The sequence below is a fragment of the Symphodus melops genome, assembly GCF_947650265.1.
Source record: "Symphodus melops genome assembly, chromosome: 17".
NCBI lineage: Eukaryota > Metazoa > Chordata > Actinopteri > Labriformes > Labridae > Symphodus > Symphodus melops.
This window is the reverse complement of record NC_136707.1, coordinates 11,087,849-11,104,619: the sequence shown is the minus strand read 5'-3', so window position 1 is coordinate 11,104,619 and position 16,771 is coordinate 11,087,849. Positions and strand designations below refer to the sequence as shown.

The 16,771-nt window shown below is 41.0% G+C and overlaps 1 protein-coding gene across 7 annotated transcripts in view; it reads right to left on the bottom strand.

The window, feature by feature from the left end:
- Positions 1-1,134: 1,134 nt before the first annotated feature.
- Positions 1,135-16,771, bottom strand: part of caskin1 (CASK interacting protein 1) — an 88,756-nt gene continuing 73,119 nt past the window's right edge. For 5 of the 7 annotated variants that reach the window (XM_079365517.1, XM_079365518.1, XM_079365520.1 and 2 more), the window contains 9 exons: positions 14,022-14,132; positions 11,867-11,968; positions 11,321-11,459; positions 10,673-10,816; positions 9,307-10,496; positions 8,869-9,174; positions 7,765-8,413; positions 6,661-7,168; positions 1,135-5,558 (listed from right to left, as the gene is read on the bottom strand). In XM_079365517.1, coding sequence (XP_079221643.1) covers positions 5,462-5,558; positions 6,661-7,168; positions 7,765-8,413; positions 8,869-9,174; positions 9,307-10,496; positions 10,673-10,816; positions 11,321-11,459; positions 11,867-11,968; positions 14,022-14,132 — 3,246 coding nt within the window. In that variant the 3' untranslated portion in view covers positions 1,135-5,461. The remainder of the gene's footprint in view (positions 5,559-6,660; positions 7,169-7,764; positions 8,414-8,868; positions 9,175-9,306; positions 10,497-10,672; positions 10,817-11,320; positions 11,460-11,866; positions 11,969-14,021; positions 14,133-16,771) is intronic. The other 2 variants (XM_079365519.1, XM_079365521.1) reach the window with 2 other exon arrangements.

Below are 16,771 nucleotides of genomic sequence, written 5' to 3'. Positions count from 1 at the left end.
ATTTAGCATGAATGTTAAAGGACTCTTTTTCACTGTTTCAAACAATCCCCTTTGGTCTAAATGAAACATCTGTGTATATATATAACATGAATCAGGCACCAGAGGAGGTTTGTGATCCTGTAGAAACCAGCTCTCTCTGAACACTCCGTTTTTGTGTGTGTCTCTTTAAATGCAATGAGCCCCCTGGGTTTTCCCAGTATACATCACTCCTCTGTAGTGAAAATGAAAATGGCAGACCTTTGCAAAAGTTTTGCTCTAGGCTGGAGGTGGAGTCCATTGGTGGAGAAATCAGGGGAGGCAAGTTTTTTTGGTTTTTTTTTTATGACAACAATCCAACTTGTGATGTCACAGGTTGAGGAAATTTGAAACGCAGCCATTTTCTCTGTGTTGTGAGATTTTTGCAGACCATAAACAAAGGACGAGGTGGATTTCTTTCAATTTTTGTGGGTCAATTGACATTAAGGTTACCCAAATATACGCTCGAATTCGAAAACCCTGTCAAAGTGGATTTTCACAATATGTCCCCTTTAAGTAGACTAAAAAACTAATGACAGAAACTTGCCTTTAAAAAAGGAAGCCGTTGACTAGAAACAATGATTGTCCCCTGATTTAAATTTTCATAAAGACCAAGCATTTTTCTCTCAACATTAAGCCTAGGGTGACTGTATCTCTTAACATCCTTAAAAAGTACACAAAGCAGAATAACTTTATAAAGATCTGCTGAGCTTGCTTTGTTGTTTTTAGTGTTATGTGCAAAAAAAGTTGGGACTAACTGATCTCATAGTTTATTTGGCCATGTAGAGGTATACAGACGTTGGCATCATGTGGAAACTTGACTATAGTGCATAGGCCATTAATGCAGTCTCCAATTACATCAATGTTACTTGAGGAATCATGAACCCAGATGTCACAAAGTTTGTTTTTCTTTTTTCTGTATTTTAAAAAATTTGCTAGTCAGGAATTACAAAATGACAACGCTTTTGTGTAAGTGGGGTAAATACTAAGTGATGAAGGTCTTCCTATGAAATGCATTACTGTATGTCGTGCTGTATTGCAGACCTATGCCATGCCCTGGAGGAGAACATTATCAATACAAGTTCACATCACCACACTCAAAGAAGCTGAAGACGATACAGTTTGTATAGAACATTTATTTATTCAGAGCAGATCGCCATAAGATGCAGTCACTGCAAGCACACCAATGTCCAGTCACTACAACACACGCTCACTCACACACACACTCTCACACAGGTTTCATACTGTTGATAGCAGAGCAACAAATAACACGCTACCTCTCTCAAGCATTCACATACAGTCACTGCAGAGCGGAGGAGACACCAGTTTGGTATCTGTCAGATAAGCACAGGCGGAAAAATCAAATAAAAACAGCTTGGCTTTTTCTTTTGTTGAGAAACAAAAAGAACAGTACTTTGCTCCACATTTTTTGACCATCTCTGCTTTTTACCCCCACCATCTGTGGTTGTTCACCCTGGTAGCTAGACCCCATCCCAACACGCCAAAAACACACTTTAGAGTGATGGCTTCAACATGATTGATGACCAAAAAGAGACCAAAGAAGAGAGACCAGGCAAGAAAGCATTGCTGGATAAGGTCATTTTATAAAGGAAAGAAATGCATGTCTATAAGATGTAGCTGTGCTGGAGGACATTCAGGTATGTCTGTATTAAAGGATCTAATGAGATCTATGACGATATCTTTACAGTTAGGGTAAATCTGTCATGGAAATCACTTGACCATGCATTCATGCTGGATTACACACAAGAATGCGCAAGTCTACATATCAGGTTGGGAAACTGGAGACATGTGCTGGCTTTTCACCACTTGAACTCTGACCTCAAAGATTAGCTTGGGCTTCAAATATACATTTACAACCCTTGTTATTAAGTGTTTCTTGCAGCATATTTTACTTCCTCCACAATGACATTTTTAAAAATCAACATCCTGACTTTCTTGTAGTATGTAATATGAAAATACTGATACCACTCTGATGTAAGAGTGCTACTTAAAAGAGGCTGATAGCGGATGATAGCAAAGCTAAGCTAAGTCTAAGGAAGATAAACAGCTAACTTGGCTTTTAACAGATGTAAAAACGCAATATGTGTTTAGAATCTAGTAATTGTACAAAATAACGATGTAAAACATTGTCTTTGAATTTGCTGGCTTGCTTTTTCCAATTTCAACTTTGCTGTGTAAAGCTTTTTGGTTTCTGGTATTAGCTTCAATACAAAATTTGCAGAAAAGAAATTCACCTAACTTTGACAAAGTGTTCATCTTCTGAGTTAGCTTGAACATTTCCCACTTATTTCCAGGCTATGCCAAGCTAATCAAAGAAAACCAATTGCTAGAGGTAGCTTCATTTCAACTCTACCAACATTATTATATGGTAACAATCCTCTCATCAAACTCTGCGAAAAAGCAAATGGATTTTCGAAATTTTTTTATGGTTTATCTTCCCTAAATAGACACAATTCCAATGAACGTGGCATGTCAGTTCCTGGGGAAAAAAAGAAGAAGAAAAATAGCAAAATGTGACTGAGTAACTGAGGTTTTCTTGTGGTACAGTTGAAATCTAAATATTTTTGCATCAAGTGTTGGGGGGGGGGGGGGGGGGGGGGGGGGGGGGGGGGCATACTTGTTTTAACGATTACATATCCATTAAGTAAAACAGAACAAGAGAGAGATCCCCATTTTTTTTTTACATACCCATCTACTGTATTGTAATCTGACCAAAACCACAAAGCAAGGCACATGTTTGAAAGAAAAACAAAACAGAGCATTGCATTTAAAATAATACAAAAAAAGATAAAACAGAACAACAAAGAATCACTTTTATTATACACATTGCCACACCTGAACACATATACATGAAGAAAAAAAAAACACATTAAAAAAACAAACGCTTCCTGCAAATATCCCAACATGGTATCCTACAATCACTCATCAGCGTGGACCACTGGAGCATGGAGAAGCAGATTTATTCAACACTCAGATTAGATCTGTTTACTTTGAAAAATAGTCTTCAGGAGGACACACACATCATAAATACACTTCTTTTTTTTGCAAATATCCATATATATAAACTCTATGTGATCATAATTCCAATACCAGAACTATTCTCTGACCTCTTGTTCATTTATGTAAGTAGACTGGCTGCTTAAGGTTTTTTTTTTTAAAGTTTCTGAATGGATCGAGGAGAAAATGAAATATGTAGAATATATCGCACCTCGCTGTCGGTTCTGGTTGATTAGAGGAACTTTAACAAACCATCCAGTTTTACATATCTCTTCTACCGAGCACATATTCCTTATGTCCTAAGAAAAAACGTTCTTGGCAACACACTGTGCAGTTGCCATGGCAATGCCAGTGAAGGTGATGATGTAGATTGTCATGGCAACAAGGGGTGGGTGTTATGGAGTGTGGGACTAGCGATGGAAAGAAGACAGTTGTCCACTGAGGTGTCAGAAGTGGGGTTTTTTTTTAGTGCTATTATAGTTTAATAATAATGTCATTATTTTCTTCACATAACCTGGCAAAATAAATAAAGGAATTCCAGACATGAACTTACATAAGAAATGGATTTGAAAGGAAAAACTTCTTCTTAAAAGAAGGAATGCACTAATATTTGGGCAGATACCAACCTCTTTACCAAGCTGAGAGTTTAACTCTGGAAATCACAAATGACCTCTCATATTTATCATTCGATTTCTTCCACGAAGTGAAGGCTCATATGGTCCAAAATATGTGAAGTGAGAAATATCTTAAAGCTTGGGTATGCAACTTATAGGGACCAGCAACACTTGTTTTGGAGAGTTTACAGCTGAAAAATATTAACGCCACATCCCCAAACACATGACCACACACTTCCTCGCTTGTGGTGCAGGAATAATCCAGATGAGAGCTAGTTATGGCTTGTGGAAGACGTTGGTTCTGCTTAAGAGTGTCAGGCAGTGAGCAGAAAGGTTGGCAGGCAGTTACGCAGAGAGGCTTTGAAAACAAATTGCCTGCCCTAGCTTTTAGCTTGTAATGAGATTTTAATGAACACATTTTTTTTTAAGGTGAATTAAGTTAATTTTTAAATATTTGAGCAAAGTATTTTACTATACATAATATTATTTAAATATACATTTTGAATTTAATCAGATTATTTTAATCTTAAATCATGTCGAGGGGGATTCTTAGATTTTAAACAACAGATTTTTATCCTTAACTGAGGTACAGATTTCCATGATTTAAAAAAATGACTTAACTGAATACAATCTGAATACCAAATTTCTCCAGTGTGCTTTGGAAACTTGTGAACCAAGCTATTGTTTATCCCAGATGATGAATAATACCTTTCCCTCTGCCTTGCATTGCTGAAAACTGACACTTCATGTAACGGCCTCCTGATATAGTTCTTTAAAACTTTCCAAAAAAACAACACTGAACACCTGCTTTCAGACAACCTACTGTAGCCTTCCTTCACTTTTCTCCCTCATTCTTCCTCTCCCGTTGAACTTATACTGTGCAGGCTGCCATGTGCAAGGTGGCTCCATGGGTCATTGTGCTTCTTCTTTGTGATCATCTGTTTGTGTTATATGCAGCAGAGTGAATGGAAGCAGCCCGAGCAGGAAACCAAAAATAATCCTAAAATTCCAATAATCCACAAGCTTTGTCCCTGTCTCTCTCTCTCTCTCTTTCTCTCTCCCTCGCACACACACAGACACACAAACTCAGGAGTTAAATAGTCTTGTTTTGGTCACAGATAAAAATCTTTCCACCTATTCATTTACATCATCACAACACCAGAGGTCACCATTCCACACAGAACCAAGACATCAAACCAAAGAGCTAGAGATTCATATTTATCGGTATATTATATAGAACTGTGCTAATGCAGGACTTTTTCAGTAGATATAAACTCTCCATGCTTAGAATGTACACATACCATACTATGATTCATTACACAGTTGGTTTTTCAATCAGTATTAGTTAAGATTAATTGTTTGTCACAATAGCTTCAAGAGTGTATGTGGCGTTCTAAAAAGACCCACATTTTGATTTGCAGTCTCTTTCGTTTAGTTGCTTTTCTTCATCGCTCCGTCTTGTGGTTATTTTTTTAAAATTCTCTCTTCACATCAGTCATTTTGGTCCTGTTCTCCCTCTCTCTATTAGTGTCTCTCTCTTTGTCTTGTCTTCATTCTTGCACTCTTTCTGTCACAAGTCAGTCCAGGCCTGTGGCGGCCATGCCATCATCATTTTTATAATCAGCGGCAATAGACGAGAGCAAGACAAGGTTTTAAAAGCAGCAACAGATGAAAACCAGGAGGACAAGTGCAACAGAGAGAGAGGAATGAAGAGATGAGAGATAGAGAGAGAGAGAGGCGTGTTGCCCTCTTGTGCCATCTGAGTCACTCCTAAAGCAGTGTTGCCATGGAGACAGGCTGACTGGTTCCTATGGTTACTCCAACATGGCGTCCAGCTGGTCAGCCAGGTCATCGAACATGCTGCCAATGTCGTCAAGGATGCTAACTGTGGTTTTCTGCTCAGCCACAGAGCTATGTACACAGACACAAACACATACAAGATCACAACATTACTAACTGAAGGGTGGAAAAGTAGATAAACAGTCTGAACGTTTTGTGAAGACATTGTTTGTATTGCGTCATGTGAGCTAATAGTGCTGTATTATTCTAACATTACGCCCTCAGAACAAAAGCCTTCTCGTGGTACCTACAGTCTCTTCATGTACTGTGGGAGGTAGCACCTTCAGGTATCAGGCCCCTCTCCTTTGGAATCATCTACCAGTCAGTTCACAGCAGGCGCACACACTCTTTACTTTTAAGAAAAGACTTCAATAAATGGTGGACTTGAGCTTTTATGGCACTTTTCTGGTCCTCCGACAACATTTTTACACCGCATGTCACACCTACCCATTCACACACTGATGGCAGAGGTTGCTATAAAGTGCCCAGCAGAAGTAACTAATACTACACATGCATACGCCAAAGACGAATTCAAGGTTAAGTGTCTTAAATCCCCAGCTCTTCAGCTCAGGATTGAACCCACTTATTTTCATTTGAGGGACGACAGACTCTTCTGACTGAGCTTCTTCTTCTTCTAACTTCCTTTTAGATATATTCTTATAGTTAGAGCTGGCGCAGGTATGGATCAGCTCCTAGTTATGCTGCTTAGGCTTAGGCTACTGGGTGAACTGGCCCCTTGGGCTCTCTGTGCACCCCCATCACATTACTGCATTTTGCTATCTGTAAATCTTAGTAACTAAACACATACTTTCCTGTGAGCTCCTGAGCTCTCATATCTTGTAGGTTCTTCAGGATTGTGCTGTGCATGGACCCCCCCCCCCCCCCCCCAATTTGTCCCCCCATTATGCTTCATCCTGCATATTGTCCCATCTCCCTTTTGGCATTGTTACTGTGTGCAGATTAGTCTGCTAAAGTTAGCATTACACAGTTAGTAAATGTAGAGTTAATGTGTTTGACTTTCTCAGTATATATTAAACAGACTGTTCAGGCAACACATAAACAAATCTTGAAATAGTTAATTGATCAGTTAACCAGCATGAAGCCTTGGTGTATGTTTGAGCATGTGTGTTGAACTGGAGGGAGTATTCAAGACTTGTGTGTGTGTGTTACTTACTCCTCTTGATGCAGTATCTTATCCTCTACGGCTTGCAGAGCTGCAGCCAGCGACGCACTCGTCTCCTCCAGTTTCTGATGCACCAACGAACCCACACCGAAGTCTGGTGTTAAAGGCGCCGGCACAGTGACCCCACCACCCGTCATCCCGCTGTCCACCGACACACCCCCAATGGAGGAGCGGGGAGGCTTGACAGGGGGCGGGGTCGGGCTGGGAGTGGCAGGAGTCTGGGGCGTCTGTGGTGTCGTTGGGGTCTGCGGGGTGTGGGGACTCTGGGAAGACGGGCTCAGCGGTTTTGCATTAGGCAGACTTGGGATGTTGGAAGGTGGAAAACAGGGGGGTGAGCTGATCTGTCTGGCCACTATAGAGTGCTTGATAGGGGCTGTGGCAGGCGCCGGGGTTGGCGAAGGGGGGCTGGTCATGGAGTGTATTAGCTTGGCCGGTTTGGGTGCCATCGGTGGAGGCGTGGGTTTGGGTGAGACAGGTGGAGGAATCTTCTTTCCTTCCACTGCAGAAAGAAGAGAAAAAAAAAGATAAATTGCCCAGTTAAAAGCAGGCTTCAAACTTTCCTTTTAATCATGCTCATGTTGGCTTCAACTACCAAGAGACTTGATACAACAAGCTCCTGTCAACACCTCTCTTCTTATCTGTAAGGATTCTTGATTCATTCATGTATGTTACTAATACTATAGCAACCCCGAAAGTGTATGTTCCAGGAAATCTTTATTTCAGATCGCCTGCTTGACTCCCACTGCTTTGATCATTATAATTAGTCAGACCTTGATTATCACTATTCTAGTTGTTAGTGCTAATAGCAGTCGTTTTTGTCCTATTATTGAGTTCTAACACAAGTCCAAATTACCTTGTTGTTGTTGTGAGTACATCTATGTCTGCTTGTCGGTCTATTTGTCTCTCTCTATTACTCCCTTTAACCTAAACGCAGCTTACTTTCTATAACTGACAGGATTTTCACTTCTCAGTTGTTGTTCCTTTAATTTAGTACAGTCATATATAAAAGGCATTTATTTGACTAAGACATGTCATATATGTCCCCTATCCTAACCCCTACCTTACACAATGACAGTCAATCATATAAGTCATTACCTGGGCTTCCAGGTGTCCCAGGGCCAGGCAGGGGAACCCTCTTGTTGGACACAGGCTGTGGGGGGGTCTGCGGGCCTCCCTGTCTCTTTATTTGTGCCATGACAGGCTTTGGAGACACTGGAGGCTTTGGTTTTCTCACCGGGGCGGCTTCATTGCTGACAGGAGCTCCTTGATCTGTACTGTTCCTGCGAGGAGCAGCAGTCACTTGTGGTTGAGGTTGCGGTTGATGTTGGGGTTGAGGTTGAGGTTGAGGTTGAGGCTGAGGCTGAGGCTGAGGCTGAGGCTGAGGCTGAGGCTGCGGCTGCTCTGTCACTCCAGCGTCAGACACTGGCCGGCGTTTCACTGTGCCTGTGCCATTCTGGTAAGACACTGGCTGCGTCGTGTTGGGCTGCCCAGTCCCCACAGTCTCTCCGTTAGCTGCAGACATGTCAGCAAAGCCTTCAGGTTCCTTGTCTCGGCTCTTGGGCCGTCGCTTCACGGTGGAAGACTCCTGGAGAGTGAAGTCGGACCCATTGGGGTGGGGTGTGGAGCTTCGAGGTCGTCTCTTTAAGGTAGTCGTGGGTTCAACCCTGGAGACATCTTCCTGCGGGTATCCTCCATCTCCTTGGGGACCCTCGTCGTCACCCTGCAGACAAACACAAAATACACACTAACGGAAAATTCATACATTCATGACCAGAGGTAATTTTTGCACAAACATTCAAACAACAAATATAGATGAATAAGACATATAAAGCTTAGAGAATATAAAGCTTGACTATGGATTTGTAATACATAAAAGCACCATTGATTTTAGCACATAACATTACATAGATACAGTAGATACAGTAGATAGACAGATAGACAGATAGATAGATAGATACAGTAGATAGACAGATAGACAGATAGATAGATAGATAGATAGATAGATAGATAGATAGATAGATAGATAGATAGATAGATAGATAGATAGATAGATAGATAGATAGATAGATAGATAGATAGATAGATAGATAGATAGATAGATAGATAGACAGACAGACAGACAGACAGACAGACAGACAGACAGACAGACAGATAGATATATAGATAGATAGACGAACAAACATTTATATAGATAGCTACCTGTCCTTCTCCTTCTCCTCGACCCTGGCGGCGGATGGTCAAGCTTCCCTCATCTGCAAACGGAAGGTTCTCCGATGAACTGCCGCTGCCACCCGAGCTTGGATGGGGGGAGGACGGGGGGTTAGGTGAAGAGGAATTGACCAGGACAGGGGAGGGTTCAGGCTGGACTGTGGGTGAAGGTAAAGCAGTAGGAGTCGGCTGGTCACGCCTGGCAGCTGCCACAAGCTCACTCACAGGACCACTAATAGTCCGTCGTCTGTTCACCACTTCACCGTCTAGTCCTATGGCATCACGTGTTTTCCCCACCTGGTAAAACACAACCATACCATTGGTCGATCATACTTGAGCTTGTTGTATAATTTAATTTATAGGGAAGCATGTATTTTAATTATAAAAAACATGTATTGCAAGTATATAATGACTAATATTTTACATTACCTGTAGGAAATTTTTCTGCAATGCCATGCCTTTAGCTCCACCCCCTATAGATGACATCTCCAACATGGCAGCGATGCTCCTCACACTCCCCACACTGCTGGTCTCTACAATCCCAGTCTCCACAGACACCCCCAGATCGCTGGCCCTCCGTTGTTGGTTGTAAGGCACGTCCAGCATCCCTCCCGTGGTGGTGATGGCGTTCTGTTGTGCGTTGTCCTCCGTCAGGTTTGAGTTCGAGCCTGAAATGGCGGAGCTAGAACGTTTGGGCGGAGGTGGAGGCGGACCTTTTTTCTTCTGCCGCAGAGCGGTGTGGTTGCGGCTGACTGTTTTTTCCTGGTTGCGAACCGAGTGGCTGCGGCTAACACGATGGGTCACCGTTGCATATTTGACCCCTCCCCCTCTGAAGACCGCAGAGGCCTGCCCTCCTCCAACTTCCACCCCTGCTTCTCCACCTACGCCTGCTCTCTCATCACACTCCCCATCTGAGACGGCATACCTGGTGAGGCTGTGGGTTTGTTTCTTCTGGAGCGCTGAAGGCTCTGCTTCTTCTCCCTCAGCCAGCTCAGCCTCTGGGGGGAGGCAGAGGAGTGGGACCTGGGGTTGTTGATTATCCCCCACCTCCATGACCTGTGTCTGTGGGTGGTGCTGAGGAGGTGTCTGTTGCTGCAGCTGGACTTGAGGCTGCTGTGGCTGCTGGGGTTGAGGCTGTGGACATGGAGCTCCGCGTTGAGTTGGAGACTGAGGGGGTTGTGAGCGTGGAGACTGAGGTCTCTCACCCTGGCTGTACTGGGTGGACGGTCTGTGTTTGGCCTGCGGGGAAGCTGTGCTCTGGACAGAGGAGCTGGAGGAGGAAGAGGAGGTTCTTGTCTTGGTAGGAGTGTGAGGTGGCGTGTATGGAGGTGCAGGCTGGGAATGGGAGTGGGAGTGACGGTGTTTGCCCTGTGAGGACATACTGCCTCTGTGAGAGGAGGTGCTGCTTTGGCTGCTCTGCTGCCTCATAGTCCGGGCCTCCTTCTTAGGTGGCCCAGCACTTCCTCCTCCTCCTCCTGTCATCACCTCATCTTGGTCTTTGCTCAGAGTGCGACTTCGTTGAGCTTTGCAGACTTCTTGTCCCGGCTGGGTCAAAGCAGTCTGTAGCTCTTTGCTTAACTCGCTGTCCTGGAAGGTTCCCATCTTTGGAGACATGAGCTCTGGAAAAAAAAAAAGGAAATTAATATGAAAGGAAGTCCTCAGTGTTGAAGAGTAACTCTTTGATGGAACTTTGTTTCAATGGAAGTCCACATTACATAAACATGTACAGAAACAGATATTTTAAGTCAAATGTTGTCAAATTTAAAATTTGAATCAGATTGATCAGTTAGCTTACCGTCTGGGGGCGGACCATCCAATGACATGACTTCCTTCTGCTGTGTGATTGGTGGAGGTTTCTTTTTAAGGGAGGCCCGCCCATCAGAATTGCGTTGCATTTCAGCCAGTCGTTTCACAGCTAGCATTAGCTTCTTCTGGTGGCCTAGAACAATAAAAGATGGGAGTTAAAGTTTTTTTCTGCATCTATTAGCTATTTTGGATTTTGTTTTATAAATATTATTCCACCACATTTCTTAACAACTTTTATTCTTAACATTATCATTCTCAGTGATAGATGGTCTCTAAACAAGCTAATACCCGTAAACTCCAGAGTGCAAGGATCAGAAAAAATCAAAAATACTATTGATAACGACAATAAGTTACAATTTATTGGAAATCATAAGAATGCAGTGAAAAAGAAATATTGAGCGTTATACTTGTCAGCACATATAAATCCTTTTCCACATATGACATAGTCTAAGCCTCATCTAAACAGTAGATCAATAAGCTTGTGAAGTTATGTCATTATTTACTCGCGATGCTGAATGATCTTTATTCAACACTGACATAAAAGACTTGTCCTTTCATGGGGATAATGTACATAACTATCAAATCATCATCAATGTAAAACACGTTAATCTAAGCAAAGCATATCAGTGGGTCTTACCGAGTTTAGTAATGCCTATTTCCTGCAGGTCCTCCCAGGTGATGTCGGTGATGAATTCGATATTTTCGTAGCCATTCTGCACTAATACCTGATGGTACTGGTTTAGACCAATAGCAGATAGCCACTCTCCAAGATTAGCCTATAGAAACACCACAAACATGACTACTGACCGGGCGAGCTGATACTGACGACTTGACGATAAAAACAGGCTTAGCATCTAAACAAGATATAAAGGTATAGCTGTCTGCTGGTATTATCGTGCCAATATTGGCCTATCTTACATTTATCGCATGCATGTAGTCTCATATGTGCTGCTTACTGAAGCAATTGTTGACAAAAGCAGGCCTTATAGACATACCAGTTAAAAAACAACAGGCTACCCAGATAAGGTCTATTTACATTCAGCTCAATAATCGTTATACTACATACATTTTCCATATTGTTAATCTTCACATTTACTCTTTAAAGGGGATGTGTGTATCAGTCTAAAAAAATCCAGTACTTATGGAGAAAGTCTAGACTATAGTGTTGATGTGTTTTACTCACAGGTTTGTGCTCAGGAAGCCACTCATTGACACTTAGCTTGTTAATCTCTGATGTCATCTTCTTTCTGTGACCTGGTTTAGTGATTCCTATAGCTGTCAGATCCTACACACACAAACACACACACACACACACACACACACACAGAAGTTAGGTTTTTTCCTTACAATAACATATATTGAAAGCTTCTCCAAGCTTCTTAAGACTCCAGAGGCCAATCTCACTCTCCCCTTCACACACAAGCATGGACACACAACAACGTACTCACACAGACACACAAACTTAAAAACACACACAGAGAGAAAAACTTGCAACACAAGTGACAGCGTGACATCTGATGGAAGCTTCTGCCAGTCGAGAAGAATTGAGCAGGAATGAAAATGTTCTCAAATGATCTGAAAAAGCACTGAAGGCAAAACCAAATGTATGCAGTAAATAAAAAGCACAAACAAGAATCAGCTTTGTTTTCTATATTTAAAATAAAATCTCTAAACAAGCTCAGTAAAAAAAAAAGTGTTAAATACATTACAGTGCCCTTATTTATTTGTTAGTGTTATCAGTGTCTTTGTGTCCTTCAGTCATTGTGTAAACTCTTTGGTTTCACTGTTTTTCTATTTATTTACAGTGCCAGTTATTTGGACAAAAACACATACATACAAAGTGGACAACACTCATTTCACTGACACACAAACACGCACGCGCGCACACACACACGTACGCACGCACATACAAATATACAAGAGAAGAGGTCAGGATTTTATTTGACTTCTCTAATAACAAAGCTCTTTAAAGCAAGCTCACCAGCTCAGTTCTGACCCTGTCAGCATGCACAGCACTGGAGAATATATATAGAGTATATATTAATATACATATATACTGCATACATATATTTGTGCTTTATACAAATAATTCATATGTGCTGTAAATTATTTGTATTCAGGTGAACATGTAAGTCTGTGTAGTTTTTTTAGAACAGGCAGCAGCCGCAGTGTTGAAGGAGACATGAGAGTTGTTCATTCTGTATTAATCTTTAAGTAACTTTTCCTTTTTGGGGTCCATTTGTGCCATTGAGCTATAGAAAGTTAAGTTTAATAATTTGATTAATTCATCTTAATTTAAATTTTGAAGCAGTTCATTGCATTGCATGGCTAAATTTAAATAGAGATACTTTATTAGCTTGAATTATCTGAACACTATGTTTACCATTATGCAAGTTTGATTTTGTTAGAACCGGGTCAGCTTAAAGTTTTCATGTATCGGATTAATTAGTTATATTTTGGCCCCCAGGAAGCAGGAAGATGTAACTTAAGCCATTAAACAAAGAATCTTCACTTCCCAAATATAGTTAAGGACAAAATGTTACCAAACATGGGCCTATTTATTTACATTACTCGCATACAAAAAGAAACATTAGCTGACAAAAGTCCCGCTGATAAAGTAACATTTGTTGGCTTTTCAAGATCCCTTTATGGATATGAAAAACTAATCCCACGGATAACAAGATTGAAGTTTCTGTAATAATAATAATAATTTGCTTGGAAGACTTCATACACTCACATTGTTCTTTTTACATGGCTTTATAGTGTAGAGTTGTCATGACAGTGATTTGCACGTGGGATATGCAGGCAGGCAAAGCAAAACTTCAAAGACAAGTGGATTCATAGAAATCTTTGTGGTACTCAGTGGGTTCAGTGTTATGAAGGATGTTTTCCATAATATGGGTACATTTGATTTTATAAGTTGGTTTTAAAACTGAAATATATGCTTTGTTTCATTAAATTGTAAAAACATGCAGTATTCATTTCAAGGTCTACTTCATTCATATATTGAACTACATATTGTTGGCAGGAAAATTATGTCATGTTAATTGTTATGCACTGTTTCAAAACCAGTTAAATATCTTAACTGGATTGGAAGGTGTAAGGTTCAACCAGGCAAGGATGAGAAAGAAGGAAGAAAAGAAAGAGCTGTGCAAAGTCTATTGGTTTTATGTGCTCATTTGATAATTATTGGAGGTCATTTTATACATGCATCTTGCAATCATGAGCTTGAAAACAAAACAACTTTGTGCAGACTTGTTTCCATTGTGGTCCTTGGAGATGTCTGCGACCTCTCTGGGGTTCAAGGGGAGCTGGGTAGTGGGTTTCAGTAGCCTTACCTCTGGGGTCATTCGGCTAATGGTGGGCAAGTCATACCCAGCGCCCAGGAAGTTTGGTGCGTAGACCTGCAGCTGAAAGTCGCTCAGCCATTGGACAACGGCCTCTGAGCTCTACGGGAGAAAAAACAGGGGGCATGCTGTCACTGGCTTAATGTCTACTTCTTTAACAGCCACCTTTTCTCAGCAGGGCCAAGCAGGGTCAAAAGGGAGGAACATTGAAGCTGTTAGATAAGATAAGATATGTTCAAGATATGTTTTGTCTAAATATCTAATTTATTTTTAAGAAGACAGAGAGCTAAACACTTAAAAATGAATCTAGCAATTCAGCTGGCGTCTAATTAAGTAAATGAATGTTGTCCAGGGTTACCCTGGTTGGCTCTGAATGGAAAACCAGGCTATAGTTAGGAAGGAGAAAGGCCCTGTGTAAAGTACGATATCTCAACAGATGCTGTTTAGAACTATCAGGCCTTAACATTTGACACTTTACAGCTTACAGCTCAGTGCGACTGATGTTTTTCTTTTGCATGAGAGAAGGAGATATTTACTAATTCTTTACTACTGTGGAAACAACCTTTAACAATATAATGTAGTACACTTCCCAACTATGTTAACTCTTTCCAAAATAATACTATGGAGGGAACGACAAAATGTGGTTATTTAAAAAGAGTGTTTTAACTTCCCGTTTAGACAGCGATGTAGTTTCATTTTGTTTTGAGTGATGTACTCTCTCGCCAATCAGTGTCTGGGAAAGTTGTATATCTTAGCCAATCAGAAATAAGTATGTGGGGAGAGGAGGTTGCACAGGTCGGGGAGACTATTCCGCTGCACTCTTAAAGACAAACACCACTGTGCGGTTCGCGAGTTAAACTGTATAAATCCCAATTCTTGCCCGTTGTTAGCTGGGAGTAAACATTATTTAGAAATTACAACATGTGTGTAACAGTGAACGACTCGTTTATTTTCTGTCAGTGGAAAGTGAAAGGATAGCATGCTGTCTGCATTTGTTGTTTTCATTCGCTCTGAACACGTGCACGTTTGGTTTTAAACTCGCACGGTGTTTGTCTGCTGTGACCGACGGATATGCTGTTGTTTCACCGAGGACGACAGAAGACCGGGGACGTTGCTGGTGTGCGTGTGTTAGGAAACTGTTCCTACTGCCAGTGTGGATATATCCTGTGAGCCGGAGCTGCGTTTCTTCACAGACCTGCTGCTGTGTCATCTACCTGCTCCTGGATTGATTGAACTACATAAACCATGGTCCAGTGAGTAACTGAAGACTTTCATACTGTAAGATGAGCGTGTTAAAAGATGTAAGGATATCCATTCTTCAAATGGGCCCCAACCTTTAAAAATCCAAGCACTTAGGTACTAATAAGAACTGTAAAATGGTTTTAAAAAATGGTTAAACAAAAGGTAATTTCTTTAAATTTACTAATAATTTGTCTTGATCTCTTGAGAGGTCAGCTCTCTGTGATACAAGGTGTTAACTCATATGTTCACATGCACAAATTGGGACCAATCAAGCTGTAAATCTGTGATGTCACCACCACGTCAATTGACAGACAGACTTTTGTAGGGTTCTAATGATGAATATCTGCTTCTTAAACTTTGATATGATTCTGTGACTCAAAAAATAATCAGTAACAGTAAAAAGATCCCCAAGACATGTATGTGAAGTTTCTGGCTAAAAATCCACCCAGATCCTGTATTTTATCATGCCTATAATAAGCCCTCTATTATGCAAATATGCTGTGTTCGACACCCCTACTACTGTTACTGCCCTTTGTGATGTCATGAAGGGAACATTTCCAAAGGACCTGTTTGAACAACTTTTCTTGTTAGCCTAACGTTGGTTATCCAATGAGCCAGCAGTAAGAGAGACATAATTATGACGCCATGAGAGTTGTCATTTTTTCACATAGCAAATTTACACCCCATATTCACTGTCTTTTTCTGCTCTGATGTATTGCTCTCTAGCAGTTCCTGAGGAAGTGTGTAGCTGCTGAATGCTCCACAGTGTTCACTTACTTAATATTCTCAAGAGACATGAAAAGAGAAAAAAAGAATCAGCTAGACCTGTTTGATTAACAATGATAGCTATGAACAATGAATGGTTAGAAAATGTTGGTGAAAGATTACCAATCATAAGCATTCACATGGAGATCAGCAAGTGTGTGGGTCAGACGATTGGTAATGTAGCTTTGGGTCAATCATATTCCTACATGGCAATGGAGTGAAACACTGAAGGTAGTGTTGTTTTTAGAGCTCTTTGTTCTGTCAACAGCTGGTTCTCCACACTGATTAGGCAAAAGTGATGCTATGCAAGCAGCGAGAGTGCAGCAAAACACTTCACTTCAGGGACAGAGATAAAAAGAAGAAGAGCTAAACAGACTTTAAAGCTGTGCAGTGCTCAGGAGTCTCTGTAGATTCATTACTACAAGCAACAGTGTCATTTGAAACAACTGATCATATCTGTCTCGTGTCACGTAGCCTTTTAAATGTTTTAACAATTTTGTCGCAACTACCGTGTTGGTAGTTGTTGTGTTAAAAGTAACTTTCCGCTTACAAACCATTTGACTTAAGCTAGATGTTTACATGTTTCTCTCTTTACTACATTAACATGTTTCTTTACTTTAAGATTCTGTATTTAAGAAATGGATGTAGTGACCTTGGCAGTTGCCTGTCCATTAGTTTTATTGACAACTGTTTTGCAGTCTCCAGGTCAAGATTTTGGTTCCTGTAAGCCAGAA